A 17,571-nucleotide genomic window follows, 5' to 3' on the forward strand; every position below is an offset into this window, starting at 1 on the left:
TGCAAGTAATTGGTTGATGCTGCCTGATATTGTCAGGGTGATGACTGTGTCAAACAGCTTGTGCTTCTTCACAATCAAACTACTCTGTACCAGATAAACACCACGTTTTATATCATGAAGAAATTGTTCATAAAGTGACAACTCACCCAACAGTATAAAATAAGACATTGGTTCCACCTAATGGACAAATAGCGACACAGCACTTAATGGGTATGCAAGTGTTTACGTAAATCACCCTGAATAGACAGCAAAAGCACAGAATAAAAATACTTTTCTTATAACAACTATAGTTCATTCTGCTGGCTTACAAAGTGTGGTATATTAAAAACAAAATAGGTTTAATGTGGTGAGATTTGGCTTGTTAAAAACCTCAGAAGAAGGCAAATTCTAATGGCCACCACAACCCTAATTAAACTTATTCACAATGTGTTTTGTGATGGAGTTCAGTCCAAAGCTACTGTAGGCTGCAGTGCTGTAACATCTTAGCTGTGTAGTCTACTACGGGAATCAATTCTTTGTTTATCTGCTGAGTTAAGGTTGTCGTGGTCATTTGAATGAGCTTTTTTAGGCTTTGTTAATAAAAAAGCTCATTCAAATGCATTATTATATATAATTCACCACCGCATTAAAGGGTCGTTTTTTTCTATCGGCTGGTTCAATATTGCTAAAACATTAAATGAAATCGAGTTTTACATTGATATGTAAAAAAACGGGCATTTTATGCAGCTATAGAGGCAAGGACCGTCAAATCTATCATCACGTTTTTTATTTCGAATTTGTACGTTGCGGTGGTTTTAGTAGCCTGGGGGAAACGTGTGACGTAGAACCACACCTTCGCTTTTGATTTGATTCGGAAAGCACCGGCCGCTGTTCGCGTCACTGACAGCGGGACATCGGTTCATTGAGTGCAAGTAGGACTGAACTCGAGACCAGCCGGTCGCGTTAAGAAGCTGCAGGAGGAGAGGACGCAGGTGGAAGCGGACTCACATGCACTGATCGATAACTGAGCATCGTCTTGCAGGTTTTCCATCCAATTTGTAGGTACATTTCAGAAAAATGTGAGACTAGGATAGGGGCTGGATAGAAGCAGTGTAATGGCGAACAGAGGTTTCTAATGTATAAGACAGCTACATCGACTGCCTTTTGAATTAAGCATAGCCTACTGTTTATATTCATACGAATCACATATTTGAGTCGGCTACTCATTAGGTTTTCGGTCATAGCAATGCGTCTCTGGTTTCTGAATTAGCCTACTGCGTCGTGATAGAATTTGGCTTTCTTTTCTGCAGTGGTAGCTAGATCGAGGCGATGAAGTAGCGATTCCTTAAGGCTTATTCGAAAAATACATATTTCTTGAACAACATCGATTAAGCTATTTGGATTTCCTATCTGGACGAACTCCACTGTGCCACTACTGTGCCACTATGACATTTATCATTTTCAGTCGGTTTCCATTCTGAAACTATCAGCGTTGCGATGAATTTTCACATGTTTATTGTACTTGGCAGGACACAGTGCAACCTCATGTCAGCAAGCATTCTGAGGGAGTCTGGCTCGGCCAGCTCTGCTGACGCCAAGAAAACCGAGGCCAGAGTGAACGAGAAGAAATGCTGTAAGTACCTGTGAGGCTGGTCAGGACTCCTATGTGGACTGTAGACCGAAGCTGAGGTCGATAAAGCTAGTCTACTCTCTTCCTCCTTTCCCCCAGCCCCCCCCCCCCCACCACACACACACACACACACACACACACACACACACACACACACACACACACACAGTCTCCTATGTCTTCATTAGTGGGAGCCGACCAAAACATGCTCACCAATGCACTTTGATCTGCTTCTTCTTTGATGTGTGTGGAGGAACATACTGTGTTTAGGTGTATTTCTGGCACCATAGCTCCCATGTTGAGTTCTTAGTAATTGCACCTCCTGTCATTTCCTTGTCTCAATGTCAGGCTACTGTGGTATACAGTCTCCTATTAAGTTTCAGGCCTGTATCATTTGTATCATGTATCATGCACTGAAACCTAAGACACTAATACAGCATTTACATTTACAATGTATTTAGTATAGACGATTGTCAATGATGTAATCAAATAAAAAATTAAAGTTGTATTTCCATTGAAATTCCCTTGAAACTAATGGAAGTGTCTGGCTGTGATGGTGTGTGCGTGTGTGTGCAGCGTGGGCCTCATACATGACCAACTCCCCCACAGTCATTGTAATGATCGGCCTGCCGGCCAGGGGCAAGACCTACATGTCCAAGAAGTTGACCCGCTACCTCAACTGGATAGGAGTGCCAACCAAAGGTCAGAGGTCAAACACAGTGGTTATATTGACATAGCACATCATGAAAATATATCCAAACAAAAATAATTTATCACTAAAAGTTTGATCTGTCTGTGGGTTTCTAGAAAATCATTCTATCTTTTTCACATTAATGTTCACGTGTTAAATATGTTATCTACTGTTGCTTGTTGCCTGTATAATAAATGATTACACCTTTACTGGTCTGTCACTCCAAACCAGAATATCATGCTGTCAGGACTTGTTATGTAACGGTACAACATCGTAACTAAGTTGTTAAACAAGCCTCAAACCTAACAACGTAGTCTTCAAACCACCACTGTATTTGCTGTTAAAGCACCATTATTTTGTGGCCTACTAAGTAAGGGTTCGGTTAATTAGGTACATAACAGGTCTAAAATCTAACTTTTAAAGATCCTAATTACAGAGAGGTCCCTCTTTGGAGTGAAGGACACGTCTCCTACCTGAACCAGAATATCTGAGGGTGTGCGTCGGTAGCCCTCACTTCACCGTGCTGTGTCAACACTTATACGAGCAGGGTCACATTGCTTCTCTGTGCTGGGGGACTGCTGCTGATGTCACTGTGCTGCTGTTGCAGTGTTTAACCTGGGCGTGTACCGGAGAGAGGCCGTCCGAGCCTACAAGTCCTACGACTTCTTCCGCCACGATAACGAGGAAGCTATGAAAATAAGGAAGTAAGTTGGCACCTTTTTGCTGTGTTTGTTCAGGGGTACACCATGAAAAGGTCACACAGTGAAAGGAAGTCCTTTAAGTGGAAGATAACACTTGAGATGTAGTTGCCACTTTTGATTGGATGGTGATCTTGCCACGAACTATAGAGGCATATCCACTTCGAGTGTGTTTTGTCTGCAGAGACAGACAGACAGACACGCAGGCGTTCTGCCTGCAGACTTGGCCATGGTTTACTCTGCAGACGAAGCTGCTGCATCAGTGACTCAGTGTTTCAGAATGGGGAATCTCTCTTTCCCCACAAACAGAAACACACACCGATAGTAGGAGCACATACACACACAGATACACACACACACAAATAAACACAAATGATGAGACACGGGTACCCACTCTCCCCCTAACACTTCAGAATATGAATGAGCTCATTGACTCGACCGTGGCTGTTGGAAAGTACTCTGCTGGAAGCTTTTTCCTTGTAAGCCTGTCTGGCTTTGTCACTCTGGACAGCACCACGGTTTGGCTGACCTACATATCCAGGCTGCCACTGTCACTCTGTCACGACTGGTATGAGGTCAATCATTCAGAACACCGCGGGGTCGTGACCTGTCTCTCACACCACTTTCCCTCCACTCTCCGCCACTGAGGTCACAAGAACGGAGCCAGGCTCCACATAGGTGTTGCATGATGTCATACTGACCTGTGTAAGGGAAAGGATGAAATCTGCGGTCTAACGCAGGTCTAGCTGTGACAGGGTGAGAGATGTGTCTGGGCTGGATCCTTAGGAAGGATGTCCTGTAGGCAGACTGCTGTCATGATTTGTCCTTCTCCCCCAGACAGTGTGCCCTGGTGGCCCTGCAGGATGTCAAGGCCTACCTGAACGAGGAGGGAGGACAGATCGCTGTAAGACCACACCTCCATCCTCCTTCACTACTCACTATCTCCTCTCTAGTTCCTCTCTGTACTTCTGATGTCGGTATCTTATGTCTGATTTCCACAGTAGCAACTTCCCCCCTGGAAGTAGGAACTTTCCCCCTGGAACTTGTTTCCCCCGCAGGACCGGGGTGTAAATTGAGTTCCGGGGAGTTAAAGGAGGAACTATTAATTCCCTGGGGGTGGTATTTTCTTGAATACATTAACCTTTTGGGTGGGGCTTGAAGAACTGAACCTTTTTGGATTGGTCAAGTACTTGCCGAGTATTTCAACCGATTTTTATAAACCATAAAAAATACATAAAAAGTAATAGAGCAGGTGGACCCAGATGCAAGGAGATGCTGGTGGGAAACATAAAAGTAACCTAAACATATTTATTCAACCAAATATCAGGAAAGCGAAGGACTACTCACACGTAGGGAAACCCAAAAATGACAACTTAACTGACAAAGACTGACTAGGGAAGAAACCATATGCACACACAAAACACATGTGCAGGCAATCAGTCAATCAGACACAGGGAGAACACACAGGACAGATACTGGGGCACGGTCATAGGTGTGACAAAATATATTTAGATTCTATTTCATATTCTATTTATAGATATATGACACACACGTCAGTGGACTAATTAGCATAATCCTCTGTGGAAAGTGCTAACAATGGAGTAAAGGAACCTTCTAGTTCCTTAAATAAATAAAGAAATGGAAATACAAGTTCCGGGGATTTGTGGTGGAAATATGGCTTTGATTCTGTCCTTTCTCTCGTCCCTCTATCTCTCTTTAAAATCTTTTTTTTTCACATTCGACAGCCCAATCATTCATTCTCAAATTTTCATTAATCCAATGATGTCCTGAAAAGCCTTCATGTTGGTAAGATTTACAGTTTATCTTATTTTGTCATTTCCATCTCTGTATTCAGGTCTTTGATGCCACAAACACGACCCGCGAAAGAAGAGACCTCATTCATGGCTTTGTCAAAGAGAATGCATTCAAGGTATGTGACAGAGCTTAGAAAACCATTCCATCAGCATGTTGTATCCATCATATTTGATGGTATTCCCAGGTCACTGTAAGGCTGCTTCTATGACAGCAGACATGTCCCCAGCCCTGAAGTGAGTCACCATTGAAGCTCCCGCAGTCTGAGCAGTCCCCTACCCTTTCCAACAGGTGTTCTTTGTGGAGTCAGTCTGTGACGACCCTGAAGTTATCGCTGCTAATATTCTGGTATGTTCCGCAACAAGACCAGAATACTTTTATATGACCCTCGAGCCCGGGGCCAAACTATTACCTATTTATACAGTTCCCCTATGACCTTGGGTGTGTTAGGTAATATTCCTTCTTTGTGTTTGACATTCGTCTCGTGATCGCCATGTTCACAGGAGGTGAAAGTGTCGAGTCCGGACTACCCAGAGAGGCATAGGGAGAGGGTGATGGATGACTTCCTTAAACGAATAGAGTGCTACAAGGTCACATACCAGCCCCTCGACCCTGACGAATATGACAAGTAAGAACGCCCACATCAAGCTCATACCTTTATTTAAACTGTACCTCTTCATGATTGATTAGAATTATATTGAGGGTGCCGGGCAAAACTGGCCTACACAATTTGTAGCCTGAGGATGAGCCGTAAGCTAACATCGTAGCCTTTTCAAAAATAATTAAATACAAAGTCATGTCCTAAGTTCATGTAGGGAAAAAAAGACTTCCAAAGTTCTGCAATAATGATTTTAGTCAGTAGATGGAGCTAGTTGGGCTGCCTCTGCAACTCAAGTTAACTTCCTGGGTATAGGGTATACAGTGCTGAGTTTGTTGACGAGAGATGACAGACAGGGTCTATACCTCCCTCCACGCTCAATGTCTCTCCTCAGGGACCTGTCCTTCATCAAGGTGATGAATGTGGGCCGCAGGTTCCTGGTGAACAAGGTCCAGGACTACATCCAGAGCAAGATCGTCTACTACCTCATGAACATCCATGTCCACTCGCACTCCATCTACCTGTGTCGCCATGGAGAGAGCAGCCACAACGTAGAGGGGCGGATCGGGGGAGACTCCGAGCTCTCTCCTCGAGGGAAGCAGGTGTGACGGGTCTCTCGCCGGACACCTTCAGAGAGACCGTGTTCGTCAGTCCCCTCACGTGGCCCCTGACCCTTTCTCTCTTTAGGTTCATCTTTGCCCTTTCAGTCACATTATGGACGACTGTTCGATAATCGTTTTTTCTCTCAATCTGTATCTTTCTTTCTTCATCTCTCTTCCCCTCCCTTTATTCTCTCTTCCTCTTGTTCCCTTGTTGTTCCTCTTAACCTCTTTGTTTCTTTCCTTATCGATGTCTCTCATTGTCTCTCCCTTTCCTTTTTCAATTTCTCTATCTCTCGCTTTCTGTTTCTATTTCTCTGTCTCTTTCCCCTCTTTGTTTCTTCCTCTCCATCCCTCTCCCTCACGCATGCTCCCGCACACACTCTCTCTCTCCGCTCTCTCTCTCTCTCCGCTCTCTCTCTCTCTCTCTATCATTGCTCTCTCTCTTTGTCTCTCTCTTCCAGTTCTCCCACGTGCTGCGTGGCTTCATTGAGGACCACCAGCTGTCTGACCTGAAGGTGTGGACCAGCCAGCTGAGGAGGACCATCCAGACGGCCGAGGAGCTGGCCGTGCCCTACGAGCAGTGGAAGATCCTCAACGAGATCGACGCAGTCCGTGACCTCGACCTTTCACCTCTTCACCTCTCATAATGAGTGTCTTCGCACAAGTGGGGGGATTTAAACAGGCCACATGTCGAGCTGCAGCCGAATGCTCTCCCACTGAGCCACAACCACCTTTTGGACCTTGCGCTAGTATAACGGCAGCGTGGTGTTGCAGTGTCACCGCATGATGATGTGTAAGGGGTTGTAGATGCAATGGTAAATGGCGTTGATGTTGCTCTAGTCTGAATTGCACTGTAAGTAGTTAAGTGCGGTTGCTGTAACCGCAGTAGGGGGCGCTCTTGTACGGGCCAGGTTCTTACCCCACAGATGAAGCGGGACAGTGGTAGTCAGTGGTCTTCTGCTCCTCTGCAGGGTGTGTGTGAGGAGATGAGCTACGACATGATCCAGAACTCCTTCCCAGAGGAGTTTGCTCTGAGGGACCAGGACAAGTACCACTACCGCTACCCTGGAGGGGAGGTGAGCCAGCTACCAACTCTCTCTCACACGCACGCACGCTTAACCACCTATAAATACACACCGACACATGCCTGTACACACAGGCACATGATGCACACGCACACATACATCCACACAGGCATACACACGTAACACACACACACACCTCCCTGTAGTCCTACCAGGACCTGGTGCAGCGTCTGGAGCCGGTCATCATGGAGCTGGAGCGTCAAGGCAACGTGCTGGTCGTCTGTCACCAGGCAGTCATGCGCTGTCTGCTCGCCTACTTCCTGGACAAGAATGCAGGTGAGCACAACCGTATAGTATATACAGGACACACAGTGTATAAATATATGTAAACACAGTATATACTGAATTTGGATCAGCGCATGGCATACTGAATGGTTTAAATGGCAATAGTATACTGTATATGTACTATACTACATAGTATTAAATAGTATCATGTGCAATACCTTGAGCCAAACCACTAAAACTCCACTAGAACTGACTCCACTATATCATACTAACACACCACTACTAGAACGTACTGTACTAGAAAACACTGTACTAACACAGCACAACTAGAACGTACTGTACTAGAAAACACTGTACTAACACAGCACTACTAGAACGTACTGTACTAGAAAACACTGTACTAACACAGCACAACTAGAACGTACTGTACTAGAAAACACTGTACTAACACAGCACTACTAGAACGTACTGTACTAGAAAACACTGTACTAACGCATTTCTACTAGAACGTACTGTATTATCACACTGTTGACACTGAGAGTGTTTTACACAGACACAGTCCATTGTTCTCTCTCTTAGATTACCTCCCATATCTGAAGTGTCCTCTGCACACTGTGCTCAAGCTCACTCCTGTGGCCTATGGTAAGCTCCTGCACTTATATTGTTGTTTTATATTTTATATTTGCCTATTTTATACTGGAGAAACACCATACATTGTTTACATACCATAGATTATTTTATGTCTTGTACTCTCTACTTGTGTGCACTGTTGGAAGCCTGAAAATAAAGCATTTCAGATTAAATAACTCTTTCGCGTTTGACATTAAACATAAACGTGAACTTGATACTTTGTACATAGAAGAATATACTTGTGACCCTTTCATATAAGATCCATATGTTCACTGTTTTTTCTCCAGGCTGCAAAGTGGAGATGTTTAACTTGAATGTAGAAGCTGTTAACACGCATCGGGACCGCCCTCTTGTAAGTACCCCTGGTGGTCGTCTAATATTAATATTTATATCAGCCTAAAGACTTTGCATATTAAAGTAAAAACCTTTGAGCTATATTTGTCTGATACAGTATCTAGTGTCTTCCTTTACTGTGAATTAAATCTTGCTTTGTCCAAAAGCCTAATATACTAGTATCTAGTCTAGTATGAATACTTGATCTCTAATGTGAAAATGAGTTGTGTTGTTTGCCAAGATACACACTGACTGCGCAATCAGATCTCCCGATCCGCAAAGCTTTGCTACCTTGTACCCTGATCTTGGCTTCCCCGCTCGGTTTACACACGCTGTGCCACACACACACTCTAAGGAACCTGAGAATCTTCTTCTTTGAATTTCCTGTTTAATCAAACTGGCTCAGGCTATGTCTGATTAAGTGAGTGGTCAGTGTGTTAGCTGCTAGGACGCTATCATGGCTGATCCCACTTCTTGCTTGCTTCATCGATGACATGGGTGGCCTTCACCTCCGGTTACCCTCCATGAGTCAACTGTGTACAAGCAGGAGCTCAGTGGTGTGGTGTTTGACTGCAGATCAATAGGTTGCAGGTTCAAGTTCTACCTCGTACGTCACTTTGGATAAACATTTTCTATATGTATGCATTGTTTACCTTGTTGGTCCAACTGTATTCATTTGTTGCTGAGGCCCCATACTCTATGCTCGGAATAGAAGTCATTTGATAGAGTTGTGAGGTGCTGTCTGTCCGTGCTTTGTGGAGAGATATGGCTGTCTATTGCTGGACAGAATCACCAGTTTCATGTCCCTTATTGTAAGAGCTCTAAAATGTAATCTGTTGTCGTAGATCATCCAAGAGGTGTTGTTTGTCTACTATTGGCTGTGTTCAGCTGTTCCAATAGGGAGGTACCATCAGTGTGGTATCTGTCGGGAGGGGGGGGGGGGGTGTCCACATCTCTCCTCTTTAACTGTTCCGGTGTCCCCCCTCCCCCCGTCTCCAACCAGGATAAGGTGCGGAGGGAACCCGCTCCCACTCTGCACCGGAGGAATAGTTACACCCCTCTGGCCAGTCACGACCAGGTCAAGAGACCCAGGCTCTACAGTGCCGGCAACCGCCCCTGGCTGCCCCTGGCAACCACCCCATCCGATCTGCAGTTCCCCGAGATGCCAGAGGGACAGCCAAGCCAAGTTAGTGTCGGGACCAATGGCACCCTCAATCAATCAATCACTCAATCAATCACTCCAAATTCTACCCAGTCACACACCCTCCCCCTCCTCCACCTCCCTCCCTCTCCCATCTTCAAAGCCAATCCCCTCCCTATCCTTAGCATCCCCTCACCTCACCCTTGGATCCTCTTGGTAATCCTGTGCTTGTGGTGGTAGCAGGGTGGAGTGTCTTTCTGGCATGGTCCTGTGGGGTGCTTCTTCTCTCCCGGGTGTGTGTGTATGTCCTGCATGGTGTGTGTGTGTGTATGTCCTGCATGGCTTGGCGTGTCCTTAGGCTGGTAGTCTCCAGCTTGTTTCCCCATCTTGAATATGCACAGCACTGTGTCAGTGTCTGGCTTCACCACCGGTTACCTTTTTAACGTATACAGGACACATCTCTTTCACACATACACAGCCACACACACACACACACACACATGCTATATGCGTACAGTGCAAAAAATTCTAGAAAACATTTTGGAGGGCATCCTTTAACCCTCTCCACTCATAAGTGCTATGAGAAGCATATTCAAAGCACTTCTGCTGGTGTGGGTATGTTGGCTTTGTGAGTACATTGCTTCAAGCTCTTCTCCCCATTTCTCTCTTTCTCTCCTTCCTTCCTTCCCTCCCTCTCTTCCTTCCTTCCTTCTCTCTCTCTCCCTTCCTCCCTCCTTCTCCCTCTTCTTTCATCTCCCCCTCCCTTCTTCTCTTTCATGCTCTCCCCCCCTTCCCCTCATACTTTATCTTCCCACTTCCTCTCCTTCTTTATTTCCCTTCCTTCCTTCTCTCCCTCCCTTCCCCTCCTTCCTTCTCTCCCCCCCTTCCCCTCATTCTTTATCTCCCCCTTCCTCTCCTTTCTTATCTTCTTCCCTTCCTTCCCTCCCTCTCCCCGTTCCTTCACAGACTCGTATAGGAAACAGTTGTTTGTGAGTATCATGGAGAACTTCCAGGCTGCCAATACATCCATTTACTTTTCATTTGACTGTTTACTATCCATATTGTCAATCATAAAAATGTAAAACAAGAAATATTTTTTTTTCTTCTGTTTCATGTATTTAGTTTATACTGATGAGTATGCCTTGGTTAATTCATATACTTTTACAAAGAGCACCTAACCTTTTTGTTGTCTTGTGACAATGGCTTTTTTTATTGCCAAATGTTTTTCAAATACAGATGTCTGTTGATTGATCACTAGATTCTGCAAGGTGATGGATGTACTGTAGGCTATGTGATGGATCCCTGACAATGTCTTCTTGTACCAAACTTCACACACTATCTCTTATAATGGCTTTGCAAACAAATATATATACATATATATACACTCGGACATACATTGTTAAAAAGACAATATTTGATTGAATTTGAATTGATGCCATGGAATATATATTGTATTCTCAGAGACGATATAGTAACATTTTAAATCTATCCTTTAAGAGATCCTTGTTTAGTGCTTGTCATACTGCGTGCACTTTGAGATTGTGAGATGACACTGAAACTATAATTACTGCTAACCACCCATCATATTTGTTTGTATTCAAGGAGTCCCTGTGTGATGGAATCGACCTTGACAGCCCAACAGAGTCTAGTGGCTGTGTCCGCTTCTGAGTGACTGCGATGTCAGCCTCTGGACCAGACTGGCTACCCCTCCGTTTGTCTGCTCTGGAGCTGCATTCATCTGTTCATCCTTCCCTCCTCCTCCCAGCCTTGTTCATCGTTTCCTGCATGCCTGTTTAAATGCTCTGTGGTGCAACATTAGCTGAAAACACCTCCTACATGTGTGCCAATACAGAGACGCGCGTCATCGACATGCGGCACTGTTTATTGCTCTCTGTTCTGTGGATGCTTTGAGGTATTTTCATGCTGCAAGTGTACAGCTACACTTGTTGAATAGAAGAGACTTGGCAGGCATATTGAGTTACAAGTTACACGTTTATTTGCCATTTGTAACAGGTACAAGTATTTGGAATTTTTGGTTCTGCTCCTCTTGTCTCCTAGCGGTCTAACCGAAATCATATATGGTTGTAAATCTTAATGTCTTTATAAATAATCCTAATTTTGTGTAATCCTAATCGCATTCAATGCAAATGGGTGAGTGGCAATTATTACTGTAGAACAGTTCCATCAGTCTCCAGATGAATCCACCCTTCACCTTACTAACCAAATATGGCATTGTGATATTGTCATTTTGCAGGTCAGCATAGAGCTTGTTCGTATTGGTACTTTGTATGTTTTAGACAGCCTAATGCTTTATAAGTGATCTCTAAGTGATATTATAGTTGTGAAAATACATATTAATCTTTGCATTATTAATGTCAGCAGCAGCTAATGATATGTAGGTTAGAAGAACAGTGATATTGAGGGTAAAAGAACATTTATAAACAAGGAAAAGTCACGTTTCTGTCTTAATGATTGTCCAAATAAGACTCTTGCACAAGTGTTGCTTTGGGAGCATTTAGTCCAGCCTACAGAACCAAGTTCCTGGTAATAGTGAAGCAATGGCCATGCTTCAAATGGATAACATCTTTATCTCTGAATGCAATTGAATGTGGCTTATGTATGTAATACTGATGTCCTAAACAAAAACAAACAGGATTTTTCTCCTGTTCTGTCACAGGTATGTCGTGTATCACATTATATGGGATATTTTCAGTAATATTTTAACTGACAGGTCAAATATATATTTGATATTCCAGGGCGTTTTACATTTGGAAACTGAGAATGTGTAAGACTGAGCAGAGTTTGTGAGTTTTGTGATGCAAATGCTGGTACTCAAGCGATTGTGAATTATGTTAAATGTAGTCAACTGACGCACACTTTATCAATGATTGTGAAAGTGAGAGGATGTACATTTTTGGCAAATATTTGAGCTTTTGAATTTTCTGATACAAAGTCATTTTTCTGAATTTAAGGTTCCAAAGAAATATGGCAAATGGGCTGTGTTTGATAGTTTTACAATAGTTGTCTTTTCAACCACAGACGGTAATATGGCCAAGATGGTGCAATCATGCTTTGCATTTCCATGTGTAAATGTCTAGGTTTGGTGACTATGCTTTCTAAATATTGATAACCGCATATCAACATCATGTGGTTTAACAGTGTATCTACTATTATAGTATTAAAGAGTATCATAGTCTCTCCTGGTGTCAAATAGTCTTCTGAATAACTAACAAAGAGCCTAATTGATTTTGATATTGCTTCCTTTCTATTATTGATATTTATCTGTATTTAGGTAGCCATTTAAATGCGTTAAAATCATATCAAATAAAATCATTCCCACCAGCAATGGCAATCCATTGTGTTCACGTCACAACACTGAGTACGCATGATTATGTTGCTGTGTACGTGTGACGTATAACGCAAGATTTATACTTGCTTGTATTTGAGGCATTGACAGTTTACTTCTGGTAAGCGGCTAAATAACGAGCGATTCAAAACGTTATTTATGTTCATTTTTACAAATTGATACGCGTCAAATATAGTAGTTTGTGGGTGAAATGACAAATGGTGTGATAGCTAACGCACAAAAAAGCAATCTAATTAAAAAGACATCCAGGCAAACTGGATGTTTTGTAGTCTTACTACTACTAGGCTAGTTAGCTAGCTAGCCAGCTAACTTATCTGCCAAATATGTCTTACTATCAGGTGGTCCTGTAGTTGGCAATCCACTCAAAGGAGCAACTGTAGAATGCAAACTAATAATACAATATTAAGCGGTTTTCACTACTCATCGCGCATAGGCATTGGGTCGCTATTTGGGAGTGGCAGCTAGCTAAAGTAAGCCAAGAAGCTAACTAGCTTGTTAGCATGTTAGCTAGCTGAATAGAGAACAAAAGAGTTGAGTTCAGTGAGTTCTTCTCTCACTCAGTTCCTGTCATCAGCAGTTTACTTGTTTAGAGAATGTACTTGTTCAGTCCGGCTGAAATCACACAAATCAACAGCAAGAGACCAGAGCTTTTCAATAACATAATTTGTTAGCTAAAAGATTTAAACAAATATCTAAACAAGCTAGCTGCCTTATTGTCAACCTAGGTAAAATTGTTAGCTCATAATGGCATGTGTAGGCTACCTAACCAGCATGTTTGGAGGATAGATAGCTGTGTCCATTGATACAAACCTAATATCTGTTTGCGTTTGGTTTTCCTAAGACAATATTAATCACATAACTAACTATTACCACAATATCTGATGTGTTACAAACTGTTTTAGTTGTCTACCTAAACTGCCATGCAGCCTGTTGAGAATAGTGATAGACCATATGACTGCAGATCAAGACGTCCCATGTTAAAATCCCCACTTGTACGTCGCATGAAGATAAAAGCATACAATGTATTGATTGTTTACCATTGAGCAGGGCCTGTGGTGAGAAGCCAGTGCTCATCAGATGACGTTGAACCTTTTCTTCCAGAGTAAAAGGGGGCCAGGATGTTGAGGCTACGTTGTAAGACCAAAAACGGCAGCCACATCATGCAGGGCCTGACGCACCAGTCCTGTGTGCAGGAGCTGAAGAGCAAGGTGGAGGAGCTGACGGGAATCCCCTGTGACATCCAGAAGATTATGGTGGGCTACCCTCCTTCTAGTCTGGACTTGAGGGACGGAGATGCCCACCTCAAGGATTACCCCATCAAATCAGGTGTGTTTCAGACCAACGGCTTACGCAGTAGTTTTGTACTGAGGTTGCTTCGGTTGAGGTTTAGGGTGAGCATGGAGGGGTTTGAGGCAGGTTAGTGAAGTTACTCATGGCTAGGGACAATGTATACAGTCAACACCGGAATTATTGGTGCCCCTGGTAAAGATGAGGGTCATGGGTAATAAATAAATAAATAAACACCGTTTGGTGAATTATCTTATTCTCACAACAGTACAATCCTTAAATTGAAATAAATTTATTCTGTGAAAAAATATCACTCATCAATAATTTTACAAAACCATGTGTGCCAAAGTATAAAATACATTGTGTATGTTTACATATCAATCATTTCTGTATTTTAGATTTTTCATTGATTTCGCTGCTTTTATAAAAAAAAAGAAGCATAATGCAAATAGTGCATCTTTAACCCTTGTGTTCTCCTCGGGTCGTTCTGACCCATCAGTCATTGTGACCCACCGTCGTATTGCGACAACTTTACCGCATACAAAAACAAAGTGAAGCATTTTCTTTTAACCGTCGGGCTGTCTCAGACCCCCCACATTGCGAAGGTTAAAAGAAAAGTATTTTTATTTGTTTTTGTATTGGGTAAAATTGGGTAAACACAATGATGGTTCGTTATGAACCTTTGGGTCATGTGACCCGAAGGCAGCACGAGGGTTAAAGTACAGCAGAAAATCAAGGATCAGAAGTGCATAGTTCTACTTCGAACAGCTCTTGGGTGGTCAGAGTCAAGCATGATGGGGTATTTACCGTCCGGGATCGTGTGAGAGATTCATCCATGCGTTGCTGCTTCCAGGTGACACGCTCATCGTGGAGGAGGAGAAGAACAAGCCCAAGCCCCATGCCAACGCCGTGGTCACCCCCATCCCAAAGGGCCCGAAGCTGGACTGTCCCCCGGTGCTGGCCCGCCGTGTCGTCCCGGCCGACAACTCCTGCCTGTTCACCAGTGTCTCCTACGTGGTGGAGGGCGGCGTCTACGACCCGGCCTGCGCCCCGGAGATGCGGGGCCTGATCGCCCAGATCGTGTCCAGCGACCCCGCGGCGTACTCGGAGGCCGTGCTGGGCAAGACCAACGACGAGTACTGCGCCTGGATCCGCCGGGACGACACCTGGGGCGGCGCCATCGAGGTGTCCATCCTCTCCAAGTTCTACCAGTGCGAGATCGGCGTGGTGGACACGCAGACGGTCCGCGTGGACCGCTTCGGCGAGGACGCCGGCTACCACAAGCGCGTGCTGCTCATCTACGACGGCATCCACTACGACCCCCTCCAGAAGGAGGCGCCCGGCTCGGACGCGCCGCCCCAGACTGTGTTCTCCACCACGGACGATGTGATCCTGGCGCAGGCCCTGGAGCTGGCTGACGAGGCCCGCAGGAAGAGGCAGTTCACGGACGTCAACCGCTTTGCGCTGCGCTGCATGGTGTGCCAGACGGGCCTGGTCGGACAGAAGGAGGCCCGCGAGCACGCCAAGGAGACTGGCCACACCAACTTCGGAGAGGTGTGAGGGAGGGGGGGGGGGGTTGGGAGTGGATGGATGCCCCTTTTGTGTCCCCCACCCTCCTTCTCCTCCTCCTCTTTGGTCACCCCCCTCCACCTGCGAACACCCCGTCTGTCTGTCTGCGTCTCTGCCTCGTGGCGTCCTGAGACGTTGTGGGCGATTCTGCCGACAGTGTCCAATCCTACCTCTCTCTAACCCTACCTGTGGAGTCCTACCTGTCCTACCTTACTCGTCTAACTCTCTGTCTAAACCTATCGGTCCAGTTCAACCTGTCTAAACCTACCTGTCTAACCCCCTCCCTCCAGTCCTACCTGTCTACCTCCACTTTTGCTGTCTGTCCTGCCCTAACTGTCCAGTATTACTCCACTGCTTTTTAGTTCCCAAGCTACTACAGTTCGGACCTCATTAAATCATTATGTCTGATTATCATATGGATAAGTTACTCAAAGTCCTAATGCTAAACCCAACACGCAGTCATGTGACTGCTGTTCGGCTATGTCAGGTTCCTCATGTGTAGCATGTGTTCAGTTTACGGTTTACCAATGCAGAAATGTCTGTTTAAACCAAAACATTACAAGTCGTCCTTTGGTTGGCACATTTCTTAAGACAAGGTATCCCTGGCGACGATGGCACACGTGTCATAATCTCTTGTGACACTGAGGGTCATTACCATAGTTAGATTTTTTGCTGATGGTTGAGGACGGGAAGATAGTTGTGTGAGATTGCCTGATTAGCTAGTTGTTTTTAATGATAATTGATAAATGTCCAGAGATGGGAGTGTCTCTTGTGGCAGTGATGGCTTTGGAATTTCATAGTATCAGCATAGTTTGGTTGTTTTTTTTAAGGTCAGCAGAATATTTGAGAACAATGGTGCTGTGGTCAAGTTAATTTGACAAAGTATTAACTTATTTTTCACTCATTATTTTTTCACTCATTACATGTTTTGCTATGTGGGCAGCCAAGTTTTAACATTTCTTTTTTAGGTATGATGACATTTTGTTGATCAACATCAAATCAGAAAAATATTACTTAAGTGTATTGCATAACTCAAGACAAGTCATCCAAATAGGCAATTGTTTTCTTTCAGTTTACTCCTTTGCAATTTTTATGGTTTTTATGCATATATATATGCTGTCATTTTTAACTACATACCAAGTGTAATTAGTGGTTTATAGGTGAACTATTGGAGTTTGTTTTCTTTAATCGATGGGTGAACAGAAACTCGACTGTGTAGGGGTGCTTTGTGAGAAGAGTCCTCACTGCTGATGTATTCGCAATTCAGGTACAGTCCACCCTGTGTGCTCTTCATGTCCACATTCAGTCCAGAACAGTGCGTCGGGCCTCCCCTGTCCCCGTGGGCCGTGCGCTCACGTGTAGCCTGTATGACACGTCACACTGTGTGACGTCATAGATGTTGTCGGTCCACGCTTGTCCCTTGTGATTGCATGATGATGTGAGAAAGACTGGCGGCCGCTATCCGCGATGCTTCTACAGGTCCTTCCACCTCCTCCGCATAGCTATGTCTTAATTCAGAAGGCTGTAGGGGGTGGGTGGTGGGGGGGCCACCACCCACCCCCTACAGCCTTTTGAATGGGGGGGGGACTCTCAAAATGTGTTGATATAATGTGGCATTACTTTTTTTTTTGTCACGATATAGAGTTTCCTTATCACAGAGGTTGAGACGTATTCTGGTCATCATTTTCTGTTGGCAGACACTGCTTAATGGTATATAAAGCTGTGATCTGGTTATTTATAGTCCAAGTCTACAGGCTATTCTACCTACATTCACTTGTGGAAACCGTTTGTTTTTAACCCTCGTGCTGCCTTCGGGTCACATGACCCAAAGGTTCATAACGAACCATCGTTGTGTTTACCCAATTTTACCCAATACAAAAACAAATACAAATAATTTTCTTTTAACCATTCCAATGTGGGGGGT

At 44.3% G+C, this 17,571-nt stretch overlaps 2 protein-coding genes across 2 annotated transcripts; both read left to right on the forward strand.

Annotated features, from left to right (window-relative positions):
• Positions 1–878: 878 nt before the first annotated feature.
• On the forward strand, positions 879–12,622 carry pfkfb2b (6-phosphofructo-2-kinase/fructose-2,6-biphosphatase 2b). The gene is made up of 16 exons (XM_062458203.1): positions 879–1,037; positions 1,509–1,612; positions 2,186–2,311; positions 2,908–3,004; positions 3,836–3,902; positions 4,854–4,928; positions 5,102–5,158; positions 5,314–5,438; positions 5,803–6,010; positions 6,472–6,618; positions 6,982–7,086; positions 7,242–7,371; positions 7,900–7,962; positions 8,238–8,302; positions 9,287–9,469; positions 11,027–12,622. The coding sequence occupies exons 2-16, from the start codon at positions 1,525–1,527 to the stop codon at positions 11,090–11,092; spliced, it is 1,602 nt and encodes a 533-aa protein (XP_062314187.1). The 5' UTR covers positions 879–1,037; positions 1,509–1,524; the 3' UTR covers positions 11,093–12,622.
• A 192-nt stretch (positions 12,623–12,814) lies between these two features.
• yod1 (YOD1 deubiquitinase) lies at positions 12,815–17,387 on the forward strand. Its single transcript, XM_062458269.1, has 4 exons — positions 12,815–12,891; positions 13,893–14,117; positions 14,932–17,171; positions 17,215–17,387. Exons 2-3 carry the CDS (start codon positions 13,910–13,912, stop codon positions 15,636–15,638), a joined length of 915 nt encoding a protein of 304 aa, XP_062314253.1. The 5' UTR covers positions 12,815–12,891; positions 13,893–13,909; the 3' UTR covers positions 15,639–17,171; positions 17,215–17,387.
• The last annotated feature ends 184 nt before the right edge of the window (positions 17,388–17,571 follow it).

The sequence above is a fragment of the Osmerus eperlanus genome, chromosome 1 (genome assembly GCF_963692335.1).
Source record: "Osmerus eperlanus chromosome 1, fOsmEpe2.1, whole genome shotgun sequence".
Taxonomy (NCBI): Eukaryota; Metazoa; Chordata; class Actinopteri; order Osmeriformes; family Osmeridae; genus Osmerus; species Osmerus eperlanus.

What these genes read in the sequence shown, in the direction of transcription:
- pfkfb2b (XM_062458203.1), top strand. Translation starts at nt 1,525, where the DNA reads ATGTCAGCAAGCATTCTGAGGGAGTCTGGCTCGGCCAGCTCTGCTGAC. An exon ending in TCAAAGAGAATGCATTCAAG is followed by an intron (nt 4,929 to 5,101) that starts GTATGTGACAGA and finishes CCTTTCCAACAG; the next exon opens with GTGTTCTTTGTGGAGTCAGT. An exon ending in GACCCTGACGAATATGACAA is followed by an intron (nt 5,439 to 5,802) that starts GTAAGAACGCCC and finishes GTCTCTCCTCAG; the next exon opens with GGACCTGTCCTTCATCAAGG.
- yod1 (XM_062458269.1), top strand. Translation starts at nt 13,910, where the DNA reads ATGTTGAGGCTACGTTGTAAGACCAAAAACGGCAGCCACATCATGCAG. An exon ending in GGATTACCCCATCAAATCAG is followed by an intron (nt 14,118 to 14,931) that starts GTGTGTTTCAGA and finishes TGCTGCTTCCAG; the next exon opens with GTGACACGCTCATCGTGGAG.